At 40.2% G+C, this 21,058-nt stretch overlaps 1 protein-coding gene across 4 annotated transcripts in view; it reads right to left on the reverse strand.

Moving 5' to 3' along the window:
* Positions 1-21,058, reverse strand: part of Ctl2 (Choline transporter-like 2) — a 154,491-nt gene that overhangs the window by 119,578 nt on the left and 13,855 nt on the right. The window contains exon 1 of one of the 4 annotated variants that reach the window (XM_083110125.1): positions 15,420-15,791. The exons of 2 other annotated variants lie outside the window; for them this stretch is intronic. In XM_083110125.1, the coding sequence (XP_082966251.1) occupies positions 15,420-15,453 (34 nt within the window). In that variant the 5' untranslated portion in view covers positions 15,454-15,791. Of the gene's footprint in view, positions 1-2,079; positions 2,601-15,419; positions 15,792-21,058 lie in introns of those variants that run through there. One more of the 4 variants, XM_083110124.1, reaches the window with a different exon arrangement.

The raw sequence follows: 21,058 nt of genomic DNA on the forward strand, positions 1-21,058 counted from the left end.
ACAGTGCGAAAAAACTGAAATCTTCAAAACAAGATAAAGTTGCCACTTACAGCGCGACCTTCCAGGCAAGTTACGGTTAAAGGACCTTGTACTGTACCTTCTTTAGTCGTCCAAAAATGTTTGTCTCTCGTTTCAGGGATGGTTCAAATATACATTTATTTATTTACTACAGAAAGGATGTTTAAGAAATGATGAACTGATGATGATTCGAATTGAGAATTGGCAGTAAAAACATAGTCGAAAGAAAGTGAAGTTGCAAAAAAAAGCCGTTAAGACCTAAAAAAGGCTAAAAAAAGGGACCAATAAGTCAAAAAACGTCGAAAAAGGCAAAAAAGGACAAATAAAACCCACCATTCTCTTGCCTACAATGAACGGAAATGAACTTATATTGTGTTGTGCCTCGTCTTCGGACACTAGGGGAAAAAAAAGTATTGTTCCTCAACTTCCGACCCCTACTCGTGACAATTCCTCTTCGTTCTACTAAAAAAAAAAAAAAAAACTCATGAGAATTTAGGGATGTGCAGCCAATGGCAAAGATAATAGTATTTTCATTCCTGTTTGTTCTACATCACGTGTTGCAAGGACATGATCATCACAATGCGGAAAACAGACTGAATGAATGTGTGCTATTAGGCCTTGGCTACTTTAAAAATAAAAATAAAAGGAGAATGCAAGACAGATAAAAGTATGAAATCTAATTGACTTATATTAATAGAAAGCAAAAACTTTACAAAAACATATATGTAATAAAACCATTTCAATTATTTTGTAATTTATTGACATTTTTATTAGTTGGTAAAGGAATTATTTTGGTTCTTTATAAATATCTGATACATATGCAAGTAACAAATGGATTATTTTATGTATGCATTTAACCATAGGCGTGCGCACGGGGGGAAGGGGGGCAATTGCCCCCCTAATCATGGACGCCCGCAGATTTTTCTCACGGAGGGACAAGCAAGGTATTTTTCCATGGTGCATATTAACCCGATAATAATGTTGCCCCCCCAAAAGAAACACCACTTGAATTTGAAACTATAGCATTAATAATCAACAAGCTTCATTTACGAGTCCCCCACACGGCAAACCCGCAACGTAAAGCTCTTTCACAATCCCACTACAAGGCTCTCTCTTCTACAGCAGACTCTCTTCTACAGGCTTCCTCGCTCATGTAATAACCTATCTACAAATGTGGACATATTCTTGCCAGAGCGGAGTTACAGAAAATTGTTAACAATGTATATTTAGTTTTAAATTTTCTCAGCACCATTAGGGTCAAGAATGTCAAGGAAGTCAAGAAAAAGTCTAGGAATCAACAACTAGGTCAGGTATTCAAATATTGTGTAAATAGATCGTCATTTTCATTGTTTTTTTCTTCTATGCATAGTATATTATGATCAACATAATTGGGAGATTTATCCTGTGATGAACTGATAAATAATAATAAGAAGAAAAAAGCAGAAATTTTGCTATTTTTCACAGTATGGTGAATTTACATTGTTATACACCTGTACCGGGATTTGATAAAATTGAATATTTGGAAATCTAAAATTGTATTAAGTTGTGGTTAAGATTTGTTAACTTTGTTTCTTTAGAAGCACATTCTTGAATGTTTCAAGTTTTGTGAAAATATTAAATAAAGTAATGTGGTCATTCCCAACCCAGGATGAAGTCTGAAGCATTAATATCTAGATGCATTTAATTAAAGCAAGTCTAAATCTCTTGTTAAAGAACAGCTTCAGTTTTAATCTTACCGGCCATGTGGTAAGATTAAAACTGTGGTATTCTTTCACTGAATAATAATATCAATTTTCTTAATTTTGCAACTATTCCTAAGCATGGGGCGATTAAATAATTGTTAAGAAAAGGGGAGGGGGAGGTCAAGAAAAGGGAGAGATATGTAAAAAAAAATTAAAAAAGTGTTTTGTTGTTGTTTTCCTGCTGTTACTGTTTCAGTATGAAATGGTCTAACTGTCTCTGAAACTTTAGGTAAAATGAATAAATACGCCTTGCCTATGTTTTCCACCTGACACAGGCTGAAAGAATTCTGAGAAATAACAGAAGAAAACCTAAACTTACTACGAGATCCACGAATATCCGACGGAGTTGTCTTCACCATTCTCAATTACTCTGCGTCAGTCACAAGCACATGAGCAAAGCAGCACACACGCTCACACACGCACTCTCGTCACAACACAACAGCTGATTGAAACCAGCCGACCTGACTCGCTTCCTCTTAGTCAATGCCGCCAGAAGATCCCTGGAGGGTCTTTCGACAGAACACTGCTTTGGTCTGCGACGTTGTCGCTACTCAACCAGCCTCTTTTAAATGCCCCTGCACCTATTCCATCACGCTATCTGTGGACTAAATGTAGCAACGTTGCAGATAAGCCTAGCAGACGTCGACCAAAAATACCGGCGACTTGCGAACCCTTCAGGAAACTTTATTAAAGGCTTTGGGAAATCGTTTCTCGTGCAATATAAAAGACACGCGGTACTCGATCAATTATTTATAGGTCAAGAACGAGAAGTTCCACCGCGACCTTCCGGGCTGCCAACAGGTGATCAAAACAAAGCCAGGGGAACTTTTCGCCCAGTGTTCCTCACTAAAGCGTCGCGCAACCACACCGAACGGCATCTATCATCTAATTTCGCAAATAATAAACGCGCACGCATCAGCGAACAAAACGCGGAACAGGTGGCAGCACATTCGTGTTCACCAAGGTTATGGGCGAAAATCTGTTTCCACGGGCTAGTGAATGGAATAAAGCAGTGTTGACAACCCACCGTATTTTACACTATATTTTGCTACGGCGCTTGAAACAAATCTTATTTAAAAAATCAATATTTTTAACTAAGAGGAAACGCATATTATTGTTGCCCCAAAGATCTCTTTACCGCCTCTGGAAGATCGTAGTATTTTTGTTCATTGTTCCGAAATTAAACAAGTTGCAGTTTTTCTAGTTTATTAACTTTTACGTTTTTCAAGAAAAAGTTAAAGGAACTTTTAGTTGTAAATGTTAAGTTGTTTTTTTTTAACCTCTCTTCCATAAAACTACAATTTTTGGATTTTAAAAACTCTCTAAATAAAATGGGGAAAATGAAAACCTAACCTTCATTTTTCGATCTAACGCTATTTGATTATTCTGTTGAAATACTAACTAACCGACCTTAATGTTATTAACAGTATAAATTAGTTTTCTGTGGTGGTCGACAGTTAGTGGACTGAAATGCATATTTATTGTACAGTCACGGACACTGCTGGGTTCAGTGGCGTGCCCAGGATTTTCAAAAGGGAAGGGTTATGTATATTTTTTCTTGGTAGTCAGCCCTCATTTTGTCATATTTTCCTACCTTTGACGTTCTGGGTTTTTTTAGAAATACTGGGCGAAAGGGGGGTTATAAACCCCATCAACCCCCCCTTGGGCACGCCACTCGCTGGGTTGTAACGATTCCATTGAAAGTCAATGCATTCATTACAACCCAGAACTGTCCGTGACTGTACTATACACTCATCTGGTGTATAGAGTACAAACGACTCCCCATATGTATAACAGGGTGTCTACCAAAATAACATCCAAAATTCTTCACTTTCTCATGACTTTTTCTTGGCCTTTCTTTCCTTTTTCCTAACATGTATTTAATCGCCCCCTACTTAGGTATAGTTGGAAATTAAGAAAATAGATATTTTTATTCGATCCCTGCCACAACTGAAGCTGTACTTTAGGAAGAGATTTAGACTTGCTTTAATTATTAATGCATGTAAAAGTCAATGCTTCAGACTTCATTCTGGATGGGGAATGGCCACATCACTTTATTTAATATTTTTACGAAACTTCACGCATTTAAGAATGTATTTTTTTTTAAAGAAACACAATAAACAAATCTTAACCACAACTCAATCCAATTTTAGATTTCCATTTTTTTAAAATTTTATCAAATCCCGGTACAGGTATACGTAAACAATGTAAATTCATTATACTGTAAAAAAATAGCAATAATTCTTGACCACAAGCATAATTTCTTGACCTACCTGCTGATTTCCTGACGTTTTCATGACTGGTGGACACCCTGTACAGTGTCTCTCAAAACTTTTAGGACAACGACATTTTAAACTAGGCAACCCAATTTACGCAAGGCGTTGGTGGGTTACGTGTAGAGTTAGGCTCAATTTCAGGGTTGCCACATGCAGAATATATATTTATGAAATACGCGAAAGAAATAAAAAACAGTATTATTGTATAAAAATATAAAAATATCAATATTATATCGCAAATGAAAAAATAAAAGGTTTTCTAGAATTTCATCGCTGATGAGTCTACAGAAAGAAAAAGAGGTGAGAGGAAACTAAAGGTGACAAAGGAGAGCAGAAAGTGAAAGCGATAGGAAAAGAGGAAAAGTAGAGGACAGAAGAAAGAGAGGATAGACGAAGAGAGGAGAAGTAGTGAGAAAAAAGGAAAAAGATTCGAGAAGAGATGAGGAAAATGGAGCAAAGAAGAGAGGAGAGGAGGAAAACGAGAGGAGAGGAGGGGAGGAAACGAGAAGAGGGGAGTGGAGAATAGAGTAAAAGAGAGAAAAAGAGAAGAACGAAAAGAAGATGAGAAGAGTGCAATGGAGTCAGAAATCAAAGGGAGGAGAGGAGATAAGAGGAGTGGAGAAGAGTGGGATGGAGACAAGATGCGAGAAAAGTAGGGAAGGCGATATGAGATAAAAGCAGAGAAGAAGGAGGTGAAAGGAGAAGGAGAAGATAAGAACAGAAGGCACTGGAGACGAGAGAAGAGAAGAGGTAGTTGCAGAAAATATCGTCTCGACGTCAAGAATAGATGCATTGATCAAATTATCGACATGAAACATTCAATAACATTTTGAAATGTATTACAGAATGTATTAGATCGGTGCGAAATGCCTTTTGGCTGAGTACAGAGCAAGAAAGAATCTTCCACGTACGATCTTTGATTTTACCTGCAATTATATCACTAAAAACACGAATGTGATTTTAATATATATCTTTAATTCTCGGCTCGTTGAAATGGAGATTTTGTAATATAATATTTCTCCTCCCCCCATCTTTAATTCCAAACTTAATAATTCCGTTTCACACGGCGTGGACAATGAACACAATGGGATATGTCTAAAACTTAAGAAAATTTTCTGCCATCGGAGGGGTTTGAACCTACGACCATCAGGTTGACGATCTTAAGGATCGTTAACCACTATCCTACAAGCTTTCGGTCCTGAAAGCAGACAGAAGAAGCTGCCCAATATGAAATTTAGATGCAACTCTCCTCCTACATGTAATATGCAAACAATACTTGTTTGTAACAAATCAAACGAAGGAACGCGTAGTACGAATCGGCGAAAACATTTAATGGAGAATTGCACATGATGAAAACTTTTCGTTCGATATTTGTGGAGGTAGTTTTGCGTTGAACTCGAGTGAGAAAATTGGTAAAATGAGTATGTCCTGAATTGCCACAAATATAAATAGTTATTTCATTAATATTTGTCAATGTCTTTGAAGCAGTACACAATTATCGTTAGAGTATCATAATTGACGATCTTATGCATGAAAATATCCCTTTGAACTTGTGTTAATTCATTTTTCTTATATATATATAAATTACAGATGCAAAACAATGTAACGACTTTACTCTGCTATTACAAATAATGCCACCATGCTCTTCATTAATAAATAAATAAAAAAATAAACACCTCGTAAGGAGAATCGAACCTGGGACCACTAGCAGTCCAATCGAGAACTCTAACCACTACACCACGTCCTTTCCTTCCGTTGTAACAACTATTTTTAAGTATTCTGTCCCTCCAATATTGCAACTGTCGTTGGGTATACATGTAGTTGAACTGTTCTGCAATCTCGTGTCCAGAACATGAAATGTATTTGCTGTTGCGTAAGGTAACACGAAATAATTACACCGCTTGCGAACTGCCAAATGTACGAAACGTTATACGTAAACAGGCGGAAAATTGTATTCATAAACTCACGTCACATTTGACAGTGTTCGTCAAGAGGTAGAAAAAGCTGACCAATGTGAAATGTAGATGCAGACCGTTCTGGACACGAGACTGCGTCAGTAAACAAGCATTTCGTCTGTTGCAGTATCACGGAAAGAGAACATCTTCCTGCAATTTTCAAGCCTCTATAGATAGTTTCCATTTATGATGTCTAATCACAATAATAAGTTGGAAGAAATAACTCGCATTTTCACAACTACTAATGTTCTCGTTATTTTTCATCACTTCGAAAATTATTTATCGAAGATAGCTGCTATACTACAAGAAAGCAATTTAAAACTAAATTAACAGTTCAACTACATGTATACGCAACGACAGTTACATTATTGGAGGTACAGAATACTTAAAAATAGTTGTTACAACGGAAGGAAAGGACGTGGTGTAGTGGTTAGAGTTCTCGATTGGACTGCTAGTGGTCCCAGGTTCGATTCTCCTTACGAGGTGTTTATTTTTTTATTTATTTATTAATGAAGAGCATGGTGGCATTATTTGTAATAGCAGAGTAAAGTCGTTACATTGTTTTGCATCTGTAATTTATATATATATAAGAAAAATGAATTAACACAAGTTCAAAGGGATATTTTCATGCATAAGATCGTCAATTATGATACTCTAACGATAATTGTGTACTGCTTCAAAGACATTGACAAATATTAATGAAATAACTATTTATATTTGTGGCAATTCAGGACATACTCATTTTACCAATTTTCTCACTCGAGTTCAACGCAAAACTACCTCCACAAATATCGAACGAAAAGTTTTCATCATGTGCAATTCTCCATTAAATGTTTTCGCCGATTCGTACTACGCGTTCCTTCGTTTGATTTGTTACAAACAAGTATTGTTTGCATATTACATGTAGCAAGGGCGCCGACTTTCCAAAATTTCTGTGGGTGCATATCAATGGCGGTTAGATCTGCAATTATCAAGTATTTTATACTTTAAACAACTTACATGCACAATGATTGCAAGATGCAAGGATATTATCAACACGTTACTAAAAGAAAATACCACATTCATACAGATTAAAATGAAAAACTTGATAAATGCAAATAATTTTAATTGTATTGCAGAAAGAACTATGCAAGGATTTTGTTGTGAACAGAAACTACAAAATGACTAATTTTATGTACCAAATAATAATAATAATAATAATAATAATGACATGTTAACTTTCAATATAAAACACATTTCTTCTTACGTCATTTGCACTTATGAATTTGTTTGCAATTTTGGTAATGAATTTGTTTGCAATTTTTGTATGTCAATATTTTTAGTCATTTCTTTATGAACATGCAAAATTGCCAAATCATTCAATCTTTTTTGGGTCATTGTTGACCGCAAAAACGTTTTCAATCGTCTAAGTGCTGAAAATGACCGATTAGAAGTACAAGAAGTAACAGGTATAGTTAAAATCACCCGTACAAACTTCACAAATTCTGTGAGCATTTCACGCATACGACCACTGTTTTCTCTACTTAAAATATTTGTAATGTCTGACAAGTTGGCCACTTTTTCTTTGTTCGTTCTGCACACATCTATAAACATGTCCCTGTGCAATGTTAGCTTGTCTTTATCAGAGTCTGTCCCATAGAACTGCAGAATTCGATCAGCACCAATTTGACCGATAGCAAAAGCTTCAAGTTGTGAAATAAGTTCCAAAACCTTTGTTTGAAATCTACGATTTAGCAAATCCACAGCCAATTATTTAAAAAAATATTTGTCTGTACATTTCCTCCGGCATTTGTTACGTATAAGGATCACTACCATCGTCGTAGCGTTCTAGCATCTTGCTTTTTCTAGGCAAAACTGGTTTATCAATGTTCAATTCCTTCCCTTTCCTCATGGTTTCATTCCACAACTCAAAAAATATATCCCTTTGTGAAGCTAAACTTGCAGACAAAGTTTCCACCAAAATTTTGATTTCTCGGTATGACAATGATTTCTTCTGAAAAGAAGAATGAAGTTGTTCAATCCTGCTGAAAACTGAAATTAACATTTTCAGGAAAATAAGAAATCTGAATTGATGTAGGTTTGAAAAGTATCCACTAGCCTTCCCACCGACTTCACTTTTTTCTTCTGACAGATCTTCCAAAAATTTCAAGAGAACGTCATAATTACTTTCCAACGATTGTAGTGATTTTACCCTCACACACCACCTTGTGGGAGCGAATGGTCGCAAAGTCAGTCTGGGAATGTTTTTTGCAACACCATCTTCGTTGGCTTCTTGTAGCGATTGAAACACTGCTAGCCTCTTTGGCGAATGTCTTACAAATTATATTAATTCACGAAGAATCACCATTCGGTTTATTCTTTATTAGTGCTCAATATCGGTAAGGAGTTATTTTAAAACAATTGTTGACGAATTGAGTGGGTGTATTGTAGTGTGTCACTTGTAAGGAAACATCAAAGCAAGCCGAGAAGACGGGATTCTATTCACAATACAATACACTTCCATTGTTATTGTGGGGACTGCCTTTGACTTGGCCAGAGACAGGCAAGGAAGGGGGGAATCTGTTGCTTGGTTGTCTTTGCACAAACACATTTGAAACAATAATGTTTTAGAGGTTAGAAATTTTAACTTCCATCTCAATGTTTAATTGCTTATTATTTTTTGATAATGGCAAGTGAGAAATATTTATTTTATTTTCTTCATATCAAACTAAAAATCTTGTGGGTGCGGCGCACCCACAATATTATTTATGTGGGTGCTCGAGCCCCGGAGCACCCACGTAGTCGGCGCGCATGACATGTAGGAGGGGAGTTGCATCTAAATTTCATATTGGGCAGCTTCTTCTGTCTGCTTTCAGGACCGAAAGCTTGTAGGATAGTGGTTAACGATCCTTAAGATCGTCAACCTGATGGTCGTAGGTTCAAACCCCTCCGATGGCAGAAAATTTTCTTAAGTTTTAGACATATTCCATTGTGTTCATTGTCCACGCCGTGTGAAACGGAATTATTAAGTTTGGAATTAAAGATGGGGGGAGGAGAAATATTATATTACAAAATCTCCATTTCAACGAGCCGAGAATTAAAGATATATATTAAAATCACATTCGTGTTTTTAGTGATATAATTGCAGGTAAAATCAAAGATCGTACGTGGAAGATTCTTTCTTGCTCTGTACTCAGCCAAAAGGCATTTCGCACCGATCTAATACATTCTGTAATACATTTCAAAATGTTATTGAATGTTTCATGTCGATAATTTGATCAATGCATCTATTCTTGACGTCGAGACGATATTTTCTGCAACTACCTCTTCTCTTCTCTCGTCTCCAGTGCCTTCTGTTCATCTCTCCAATCCTTCTCTGCTTTTATCTCATATCGCTTTCCCTACTTTTCTCGCATCTTGTCTCCACTCCATCACACTCTTCTCCACTCTTCTTATCTTCTCTTCTGTCTTCGATTTACGACTCCACTGCACTCTTCTCCTCTCCTTTTCGTTCATCTATTTTTCTCTCTTTTACCCTATTCTCCACTCCCCTCTTCTCGTCTCCTCTCCTCTCCAAGCTCCTTTTCTCTCATCTCGCTTTCCTCCTCGTATATCTTCTTGCTCCATTTTCCTCATCTCTCCTCGAATTTTTCCTTTCTCCTCATTACTTCTCCTATCCACTTCTATCCTCTATTTTCTTCCCTCCTTTACTTTTCCTCTTCTCCTTTCTCTTTTCTCCTTTCTTTTGTCCCCTTCCGTTTTATCTCTCCTCTTTCTTTGTGTAGACTCATCAGCAATGAAGTACTAGAAAATCGATTTTCTATCTTTCAGAAAGTCTTTTTTATTTACAACAAATGTAATAATGATATTTTTTTCTAGTTTTATACAATAATACTCGTACTTAGATTTATTTATTTCGCGTATTTCATAAATAGATATTGTGCACGTGGCAACCCTGAAATTGAGCTTAACTCTACACGCAACCCAGCAACGCCTTGTGTAAATTTGGTTGCCTAGTTTAAAATGTCGTTGTCCTAAAACTTTTGAGAGACACTGTTCAATAATAATTTTGTGGGGGTGGGGTGATATCAGTTCCACGTTTCGCCCATGGCGATATATACCATCTTTTGTGGGTGAAGGCACACAGTGTCCGGAAGGGGAGGGGAGAATAGTAGAAATAATAATTATTAGAGATCTAGTCAAATAACATATTTTATACCTGTGGAGCAATCACACTACCCCCTTCTTACTAATAATGAACGACTAATATTATTCTCCATTAAAAATTGAAGTTCGTATCTGTGAATACGAAAGCTTGGAGGTAAATCCTCATATTTGCAACATTGTCAAGACAACATGAAGATCCTATTTTATTTACTTTAGCAAAACGAAAGTTTATTCCTTGATGTTGAACCCGGAAGCTGTATATACAGAGAGCGGTGGGGTGGGGAGAGTGGATGATGAACTGAATCTTGATGCAGTAGAACTACTGTTATATTGACCATTCATATACAAATTATTTTTAAGCTAAATCTTACCTACCAAGGGAAAGTGAACAGCCTTTGTCCCCCAGTTTTGGCACCTTGTCCCCCCCCCCCCCCGTTTTGGAACTCAATCACTGCCACCCCCCACTAATCGCCGCCTCTTCTTTTCTTTCTTTCTTTCCATTTCGGTTATATTAAGTGGTTTTTCTGCTTCTAGATTTACCCGCATGATTGGTTCGAACCTGCTTCTATGGCTTTGTGTAGAGTGTTGCATTGACCACCCCTCCACTGATGCCAGCAGAAGGATATTTTGCTTTCGTCTTAGGGGCAATACTAAAAAGCGGTTGGAAACACTGACAGAAGGCTCTGTGTGGCTTGTTGCGAATGTGAGTTTCCGTATTGTTATTGGCTTTCATTGTTTACTGATCGGAAGACCGTAACTGCCGCCACGAACTAATACTAGAAAGTAATTCACGATTGCTCAAATAATGTCCATGTTCTAAACGGAAGCTATACCGAGCGCTTTCATCCAGCAGGTTTATTTCCTCCCATCGGCTTTAGTGATGGAACGATACGATAGCGTTATGTAACATTGTATTCTACGGGACGGGAAATCATCCCATGGTCATGCACAAGAAGTAAATGCACTGCACGGAATGTGGAGAGTTCAGCTACGAAGCTAAAGCAGTTACGGAAATGACGCAATTGGAAATCTGAGAGAACAGATAATAATAATAATAATAAATTCTTTATTTCCGTAGACCCATAACCATGGGTGTGGAAAACGTCATACAATACTAAATATTACAAATGGAGTAGGATTACAAAGAACAAAATGCAAACACAAAATTACAAATAAATCATATGGGTTAAACATAAACAGTTATAAGTGTCACATACTAAACTTGTAAAAGAGAAAATCCAAATATAGGAGACATACAATATCAAAATAATTTAAATGCTTCAATTTACTAATCCAGTTTAACTATTGAAATTCATTGAGATTATATAGAGGTATATCTGTTAAATACTGTTTAATTGCTTTCAGTTTCTTGTGAGTTTCTGTAATTTCTTTGATGTGTGTGGGAAGTTTGTTATGGTATTTTATTCCTGCAACATGAGGTGATTTGTCTGAGAGAACAAGTCTGTGTGCTTGCATGTGGAAGTTCTCTTTTTGACGTGTGTTGTGCTGATGGACGGTCGAATTGTTATCTAATTTACGGTGTTTTAGTACATATTCAATTACTTTGTAAATATATAGGGTCATAATTTTATTTTCTCTAAATACGTAATTCTCTACACGAGTTTCTAATTGGTATTTTGAACATATACCGTATTGCTCTTTTCTGTAGAGTAAGCAATCTTTGAGTGTATTCCTGCGCAGCTCCTCCCCATGCTTTTATGCAATATTCTAGGTATGGATATACAAGTCCATAGTATAGATTTGTGTTTATTTCAGACATGATATTGTGTTAGGAGTTTTAGGAGATATAAGTTTTTCCATACTTTTTTGCATACATGGTCACAATATGATATGTCCATCTTAATTTGTCATCAATAACTAAACCTTAAAATTTAACTGGATCTTCATAATTGATTTGATTATCATCTATTTCTAAGTTTATATTATCAAAATATTACCAGGATTACAAGCCATATACATTGTTTTTTGATAGTTTACTTTCAAGTTTTATGAATTTAAGTTACGAGTTGTTATATTTACTGATATGTAGGTTTGTCTTTCTAATCGTTCTTGTGTATTTGCACTGCATGTTATGGATATGTCATCTGCGTATGTTAAAATATTTGTATTGTCTGGGGCGGGTAAGTCGTTGGAGTAGTATGAACAGTAGCGGGCCTAGTATGGAGCCTTGATGGACTCCTGTTTTTGAATATTCAGTGTCAGATATAATTTTGTGAACCACGGAGTTTTCAATATGTAGTATCTGAGTGTACTGTGGTCTATCCGTGAGAAAAAATTTATCAGTTTGTATGTATTTCCTCTAATGCAAAGATTGTATATTTTTTGCTTGAACATACATTGGTCTAAGCAGTCAAAGGCTTTGGACAGATCCAGAAAAATAGCACAGGGTATCTCATTATCTTCTAATGAATCTATAATTATCTCGGTAAATTGAGAAGTAGCTGTACTTGTCGATTTACCCTTTTGGAAACCATGTTGTAGTGGACTAATTATGTTATATTTGGCACAGAATTAGTATATTTTATTACAAATTATTTTCTCTAACAGTTTTGAGAAAGATGATGTGATCGTTATTGGTTATTGGTCTATAGTTTTTTTTTATTTCTGTCTCCATTCCTTTCTTGAGTATTGGTTTGATTATACTTTTCTTCAGCACTTTTGGGAAAATTCCACTATTGATAGAGGCATTTATAGCATACTGTAGTGGTAATGTAATGTATTGTGAACATTTTTTAATTATATGATTTGAACAACCATCTGGACCTGCTGATTTCTTATTATTTACATTTTTTATCGTAGTTTCTAGTTTATTTGAGGTTATTTCATCTAAATAAATGGAGTTCAGTACAGTATTTGATTCAATTTTAGTTGTTTAGGCACTTTTGGGGTCAATGAGACAGTTTACATAGGAGTTTGAGAAATACTTATTGAATGTATCCGCAATGTCTTTAGGGTAAGTTGTTTCTACTTCATTTTCAAATAATGTGGTATTTTCATTACGCTTATTGGGTTTTTTGCCTCTTTGCTCATTTATGATATTCCAAATTGCCTTTGATGTATTACTATTATTTCTGATATTATCTTTGAGGTGTTTGGATTTTTCATATCTTATTAGATTTTTATATTCATTTTTGTTTATTCTATATGACTCACAAGTTTGTTTTCCTTAGTTATGCGCATTTTGTCATAAATATCTTTGAGGTCATTCTTTTTGTGTATTATCTCATTCATGCAGGAATTAATTTCAATTATAGTCCCGCCGTCCTTATATCCGGCGCGGAGACCGCCTTCATGGCAGTGACCCTATGTTGCCGCGTTTGCCTACGAAAGCACTCGCAGTCAAACAACCAATTAGGCCAAATGCGTGGGCAAGAAGCGGCGATGTTGAAAATCCCCCTCCCCAAAGCAGTCAGCAGGGAAACAGGATGTGAATGGACACCGGTTGCCTCGACGGCCGGAAAAAGAATTCCAACAGAGCTACGGAGACTGAGTGACTGAAAAGTAGAATGTAAAACCAGGTGAGAATTAAAACTTAAGCCAAATTACGTGTAAAGATCTTTGAGAGCGTTTTCCATAAAAGCCAGTTCTATTATTGCGTGGACAACTGCCAAGTTTATGCATATGAAAGATATATCAATATCATTTACTTATTAAATAAGAAATATTGGAAACTGTTACCAGACTTTATGTACACGCTGTATTCTCAGAGGAAATGTAGAACCCGATTGGGGGGAGGGGGTCTCTGCCTTCCATCTTACAAGTGTTCGAATTGTATGCCATCTTATCCAACGATGAAAATCGGTAGGCTTCTGACATTTAAGGCCGATCAGAGATCAATTATTCAAGCACTAGGCACGTGAAGTGATCAATAAATATCAAGACTTGATTTTCCTGCTCGTCGGGGAGAATAGTGTGCTCAGAAATTTCGCAAATAAGTATTTTTACTTGTTCGGCAGTTAGATCTGTATGCCATATTGTGTAATAACTAGCTAGCGAGGCTAAAATCATTATTATTATTATTATTATTATTATTATTATTTAAAAAAAAGTCTGGCGGAGTGGCTATCGAATCCTGGGTAAAGGAATCGACGTTTCCTTCAGTATGCTCCTCTATGTATTTCATGAATTCATTACCAATTAACTTGCGGTGGTACGTACAAAAATGGAATTAAAACAATAATTAAAAAAAAAACTCATGTCAAGATGTTGCCATAATTATGTAGCATTTAGCATACGCAGTGGAATCGATTAGGAGGGGACAGCTGCCCCCCCCCCTGACCTTTTGCCACTTTAGCCCCAGCAACGTGCTAAACCTTATCTATAGTGGAACCACAAGCAAAAAACCCTGCGCAGACCCGCGACTCCTGTGCACCGTACTCCCGCGTGGAGGGGAGGCGGAAAGTGGACCATGCTTCCTTATGGACCGAGCGGAACGGAAGAAGGGAAAGCTGGGCGGGGACTTTTTGTCCAGGTTTTTTTTTTCCTTGTGGTCGCTCTATAGCAAGGGATAGTAAACTGTTCTCCCCCCCCCCCAACTTCACAGTTTTGGAACCCAATCGCCGCCACTGAGCACCGATTTTAAATGTTCAAAGCGCCCTGAATAAAGTTACGAAATAACATACACGACATAGATATCGATTGATTGATTGATTTTACTTTGCCTTTTGTGCCAATTTTGGCTAATTTGCGAAGACTGGGATGAATGACATGATAAAATTTATGAACGGACACTCACAAACATCCATGTCCAGGCCAGGATTCGAACCCGGGACCCCTGGCGTCGCAGCGCGATGTGCTAACCACTCCGCCACTGGGAGCCGGCGACATAGATATCGAAAGCAGGGTTGTTAAAGGTCCAGGAAGGAACCCATAAATTTTGCTGGGTTCTATTGAGTTTAGTAACAGGACCGGAATCTTTTTTTCTCGCACAATTTAAATTCGATCCATCTGCGTATTGTTTCATTTCAATACAGACCCTACTTAAACTGATCAAGAAAAAAGGTTCCTGGACCGTATTTAAATTCATCCTAAAATAGTTCCTGAACCGCATTGAAAGACTTTACAGATAAAAAGGTTCTTTTCGGTCCAGAACCAATTTACGCTTGCTGATTTTCTCTCCTGGACCGGAATTGAATTTAAAATTCCTGAACCTTTAAAAACCCTGACGGAAAGAGTAGGTATACCTTGATCGTAAAAAACTATCGCAAAGCACTTATGCACGGCAATTCTCTATTGAATAGAAAAGACAAGGGAACACTTACCAGATTTACGTTGCAGAAAGGGAACTCCGTCCATCACAACATAGAATCTGCTGACACATAAAAACGAAACGGGAATTCTACAGAAACCTTAAGACACAACCTGCACTTGCCAACACGAGACCGCTTACGTAAGGTTTCAACTTAACCTCCAAAGGTGAAAATAGTTGGAAACTGCCCGACTGTTTGCACTGTTATCCCTCACTTGCTGCGTAACATTACATCACAGCACGTGGGATGAGTGCCATCGTGTCCGACAATGCCATGGCTGTCCCTAACATTTCCAGCACTGTCAACAGTTCCGCACACAGACAGTAACAATATTTCCAGTATTTTCAGGAGTTCGTAATGTCTGCGTTCTTATAGGTTTGGCTTCGACAGTGGCAAATACCACAGCGTCTTATTTACACAAGCATTTCCAAATGTTGACCAAACATTACTGTTATTTCCCGTGTTATCTTTTTGTTATCTTGCTTCCTTCAAGATAACGCTTATAGTCGGTTGATAGACCTCAGCATACTGTTAGGTACATTGAGAATCCATGATGATGCAGTATGAAACAGACTACAAATCTCGGTTCTCGATAATGCAGGGTGATTCTAAAGTTCGACAACCCCGTTATTAGTGCAGGAAATAAAAATGGAAAGAAAGGAAGTGCTTGAATTTTCGACGTTGAGGCTGTACATTGGTACCGTCACCGGCAATAAAAATACTGAAATACTCGCTTCCCAGCAAGACGTTGTGTGTGTTGCCTAACTATACGGAGATAAGTGGATTTTAATAACAAATTTTCAATGGCAACATTCAACCATGGCCATAAAGTTAGGCAACACACACAACGCCTTGCAGGAAAGCGAGTATTTCAAGATCTAGGTGTCCCATTTGTATTGCCGGTGACTGTTCGAACCTCAATGAAAACGGGAAATGCCTTGTTGCCACATGTTTCGTCCTTAAATGGAGCATTTACGTTATCGCTTATGGAACGGATTTTAAGGTGCAGCATCTTTCCAAAAATATAGCTGATTTCATACCGATTGTTTGAGATATGTATTTTAGGACATGAAATCAAGTCAAATGAACACACTTTGTTTAAACTTTTTGTGAGATTTGCACATCTATCCCCGTTTTACCCCCCCCCTGACGCTTCAGCACCTTTCCCTTCCATGTTTTGTTAAAAAATTGGACAGAAAATAAATTATTTTCACTCTTCTTGATCAGCTACATATAATCCTATGGTCTCATTTTGTAGAGCAGAACTAGAGCTGTAAAATGGTATAATATAATCATTGCAGTCCCAATAGTTCCAAAGATAATGTAGCAAAACCAGCGAGAGAAAACACAAACTTCAACAAAACGTATTCGGCAGAACGACTGTTCTCTCTGCGGTCCGCGCGCAAGCGGCGCCAGCCAATAAGAGAGCAGGGAGAGAAGAAGAGGCGCGCGCGAGCGGAAAAACAGCCAATAAAGTGCCAAGAGACTGCTTAACAAGATTTTTCCACGGTTTTTCCGATCATTCATCACGTTTTCGGCACTTTTTCCCTATTTAGAGCTGAAACTGAGACTTGGTTTGGTTTGGTGTGTTAAGTCCACTTTATGCACAGTAAGGCTAATCGGGACTGGACCTACAGTTTAAAGTGGGATCCGAACCACTTGAGCCTCCACCGGGTATCGAACCCGGAACCCCTCGATTACAAGGCAATGACGCTACCACGGCGCCATCGGGGAGGCCCTATGAAACTGAGACAACCGAGACACTAGCGACTACTGCGACGCCGTCTACGTCACGCAAAAATCGACAACCCCCCCCCCCGAAAGGAAAAAAGGGGGGAATAACTTGGGACTCTGAAAATAAGTAAAAATCGACATATGAATAGCAAAGTAGCCGGAAAAAAGCCGAAAGAAGAAGATAGGGCCACGGAAGCTGATAAAAAGCAACTCAAAGTAAGGGGATATAGCTTTTATCCCTATCCATCACAGACAGAAGTGGCAAGTGCAGACCAACCCCCCCCCCCCCCCCCCCAGTCGGGTGGAAGAGGACCGGGTACAAGTTTTTTCGCCGCAGACTGAACAACTTGTGACCGCGTCAGAGCCAAATAGCACGGCACGCAGAATATCCTACTGCAGTAAAACAACAATAGTAAACAGCAAAGGATTGGAAAAGGAAGACCGTCTTTTTCGCCTGGCTCCAGAACCCATAGCACACGGAAATCGGCAAAACGCGAGCGCAGTAGGGAAGGACGCCGGAACTACGTGCCCAGCTTTTGTAAAACCGTGCTCCAGAGACATCCAAGAGAAACCGTGCTCCAGAGACTTCCGAAAGGGAAACATGCCGCAACAACAGCAGAGGAGAGTGGAAGCTAAACCAGTAGAGGCAGGACAAAACAGTATAAAGAAGCCGGTCCAGCTACCAGCCATGGAGGAGACGATGCGGGAACAGATGACACCCCTGCAGTCAACTTACCAGCAGCAGTCCTCAGCTTCATATCAGAGAACAACAGAACAAGGGGAGGAAGGAGCGCAAACTGAGGAGGGGGGCTTCATCTTCCCGAGGAAGACAGCTCCATCTAGAGAAGCCATAGAGACTGAGCTACCACGCACGCCACTCCACAACAGCTTTGAGTCGCTGCGGGAGGAAGATAATATGGACGCCGAACCAAGCACCAGCAAAAGGGGGGCAGATCCCCCCCCAACCGGGAGAAAACAACCACCTGTCACCAGACCACCCGTGCTCAACATCTACGGGGTCACCAACAAGTACACCTTTGTTGGCACTGTTGCCAGGGCGGTTAAGGAGCAACCACTGGTAAGGCAGACATCGGAGGGGATGCGACTTCAATTCAAAACGAATGGAGCATATGAAAAAGCCGCTACCTTCTGCATGCAGCAGAACATCCAGCACTCCAAGGGCATACCAAGGACGCCGAAGCCGATCCGAGCGGTCATCAGAGGGCTTCCGGACGACACTCCACCACAGTACATATACGAGGCCGTTCAGGGACTGGGGTATCCTGTCATCGCCGTTCGCCAGCTAACCAGGCGTGGGAAGCCAGGACAGCCAAGGATACCGACGCCGCTCTTCCTAGTCACCATAAGCCGGGGACAGGGATCTGGAGACATCTATCACGAGGAGTGGTTACTGGATCATCACATAGTGGTTGAGTCTTATAGGGGAGGCGGCGTACTGCAGTGCTTCAGGTGCCAGCGCCTGGGGCACGTAGCTGCAGCATGCCAAGCAATACCGAGATGTGTTAGATGTGCCGGAAGTCACATGGCCACCGACTGTCCAAAGCCAAATAGGACAGACCCCTGCAAGTGCGCTAACTGTGGGGAGGCGCATCCAGCAAACTACAGGGGATGCAGACTCTTCGAAAGGGTTGTCAGGGGAAGATCCTTTGCTGATGCGACAAGAAACAACTCAGACCAGCGTCAAAACTACAACTGGCAGCAGACAGCGGACTGGAGGGATACACCAGAAAACAGGCCACCGGCACCAGAGAAGGCAACAGTAAACCAGCAGCAGGCACCAGCCAACCAGCAGCCGATGCCAATCAACCGGCAGCCGACAACAAACAAACAGCAGCAGCAGCAGCAGCAGCAGCAGCAGCAGATACCAGAAAATATGCAGATGGAACCAGGAAATCGGCAGAGGACGTTGGACCCAAGACAACCTGCACCGCCACCACCAAGAGGAGAAGCCCAACCAGCAACCAGGAGACAGTTGGAGCGTGAGCAGCAACTAAAAACACACAGATACCAGGGCAGAGACCAGGGCAACTACAACCAGGAGGACTTCAACTTCAACACAACAAAGAAGAAGCAGATGACCTACTGACAGCATTCATGAACAACGTGTGCGGAGCGAACTGGAGGAGAGCCTTGCCACACATCCTCAGGGCAGCACCACAACTTAAGAGCGCGAGAGATAGTCTGGAAAAGATGACCGTCCTTACTATCATGATTGCTGACCTCCACAACGATGGCTGTCTCAACTAAAAACACCACAACCATCCACAGACAACTGCGCATCGCATCCTTCAACGCGCAGGGCATACGAAACCAGAGACTTGAACTTCAACACTACCTACAACTCCACCAGATAGATGTGCTGTGTCTACAGGAAAGCTTCCTGAAGCCACGTCACACTTTCCAGCTGAGAAACTACACCATGTACAGGCGGGACAGGATACATGCAGGAGGAGGTGTTTCCATCCTGGTGAAAAGATGTTTTCCCACAGAAGAAGTGCAGATCCCGGCGCTACAGGAAATGGAGGCAGTGGCGATACGGGTCCTCACGCCGAGGTCCCCACTCGTCATTGTCTCTTGCTACAAACAACCGGAACACCCAATGATGGAACAGGACATCAGGACACTGGAGGCACTGGGAAGTCATGTCTTAATCGCCGGAGATCTAAATGCAAAGCATCACAGCTGGAACTCAAGAGCCAACAATCCAGCGGGGATTGAGTTAGATAGAATACTGCCACAGACTGACCTAAGTATTGCGGCGCCAGTGGACCCAACACATTATCCACACAATGGAGGAAGGCCGGACGTGCTGGACGTTGTGTTGTACGCTGGATGTGGCATACAGACACCGCCATACGCTGATGTGGCACTCAAGTCGGACCATGCCTTTGTCCACCTTGTCGTGTCACATCAGGCAATAACGCACGCAGCACCAAAGCGGACCCCACCAGATACAAATTGGGACAATTACACGCAGTACTTAAATCAGCTGGTCACTCCAACAGTTCCTCTACAAACCCCGCGGAACATAAATGATGCAGTTACCAACCTCACTACCAGCATGAAGGATGCGATGCGCTATGCCAGAAGACCAACACAGGAGGCAGAAGACAACCCACACAACAAAGACAGTACCAACGACGCTCTGCTAAAGATCCTCCTCGCAGCAAAACGGAGGCTACGGAAACGCTGGCAGGAGACAAGGGACCCAGCTATCAAGGCCAGTTACAATGACATGGCGAGAAGAGTGACAAGAAGACTACAAGATATAGCAACACAACACTGGGAGCAAATCTTCGCAGACATGGACCAAAAGACAGGTGAATACTGGAGGACAGTGAGACGAGCCACCACACCGAAACCAGACTCCTACACCACGGTACTACAGGGACCGAATGGACTCGTCGTGCAACCAGAGGAGCAAGCCACCATCTTCGCCACGCACCTGAGAGAAGTCTTCCAACCTAACCCATTGCCCCAACCACCAAGACCTACATACAGAAGAATCATCGCCACGGTCCAACGCCTAAGGAATGCCCAGGCCGAAGAACAACCAAGGCTGGCAAACCCCAGGGAAATCTACGGGTACGTACGACGACTTGGAAACAAGAAGGCACCAGGGCTGGATGGACTGCCACCCCTGGCACTAAAGAGAGCACCCCGGAAAGCGATAGTTCTACTCACAAGAATCGTCAACGCCATCATGATGACTGCCCACTACCCACCCCAGTGGAAAACATCATCCATAGTCATGATTCCCAAACCAGGGAAGAATCAGAGAGACCCAGCAAACTACCGCCCAATCAGTCTCCTCACCCACATGAGCAAGGTGTGTGAAAGGGCCATCCATAAACGGGTACAGGAAGCAGCAATGGAGAGGAACCTCCTGCCCCCTT

The sequence above is a fragment of the Lepisma saccharinum genome, chromosome 23, assembly GCF_977018435.1.
Source record: "Lepisma saccharinum chromosome 23, izLepSacc3.1, whole genome shotgun sequence".
In the NCBI taxonomy this organism is placed as follows: Eukaryota; Metazoa; Arthropoda; class Insecta; order Zygentoma; family Lepismatidae; genus Lepisma; species Lepisma saccharinum.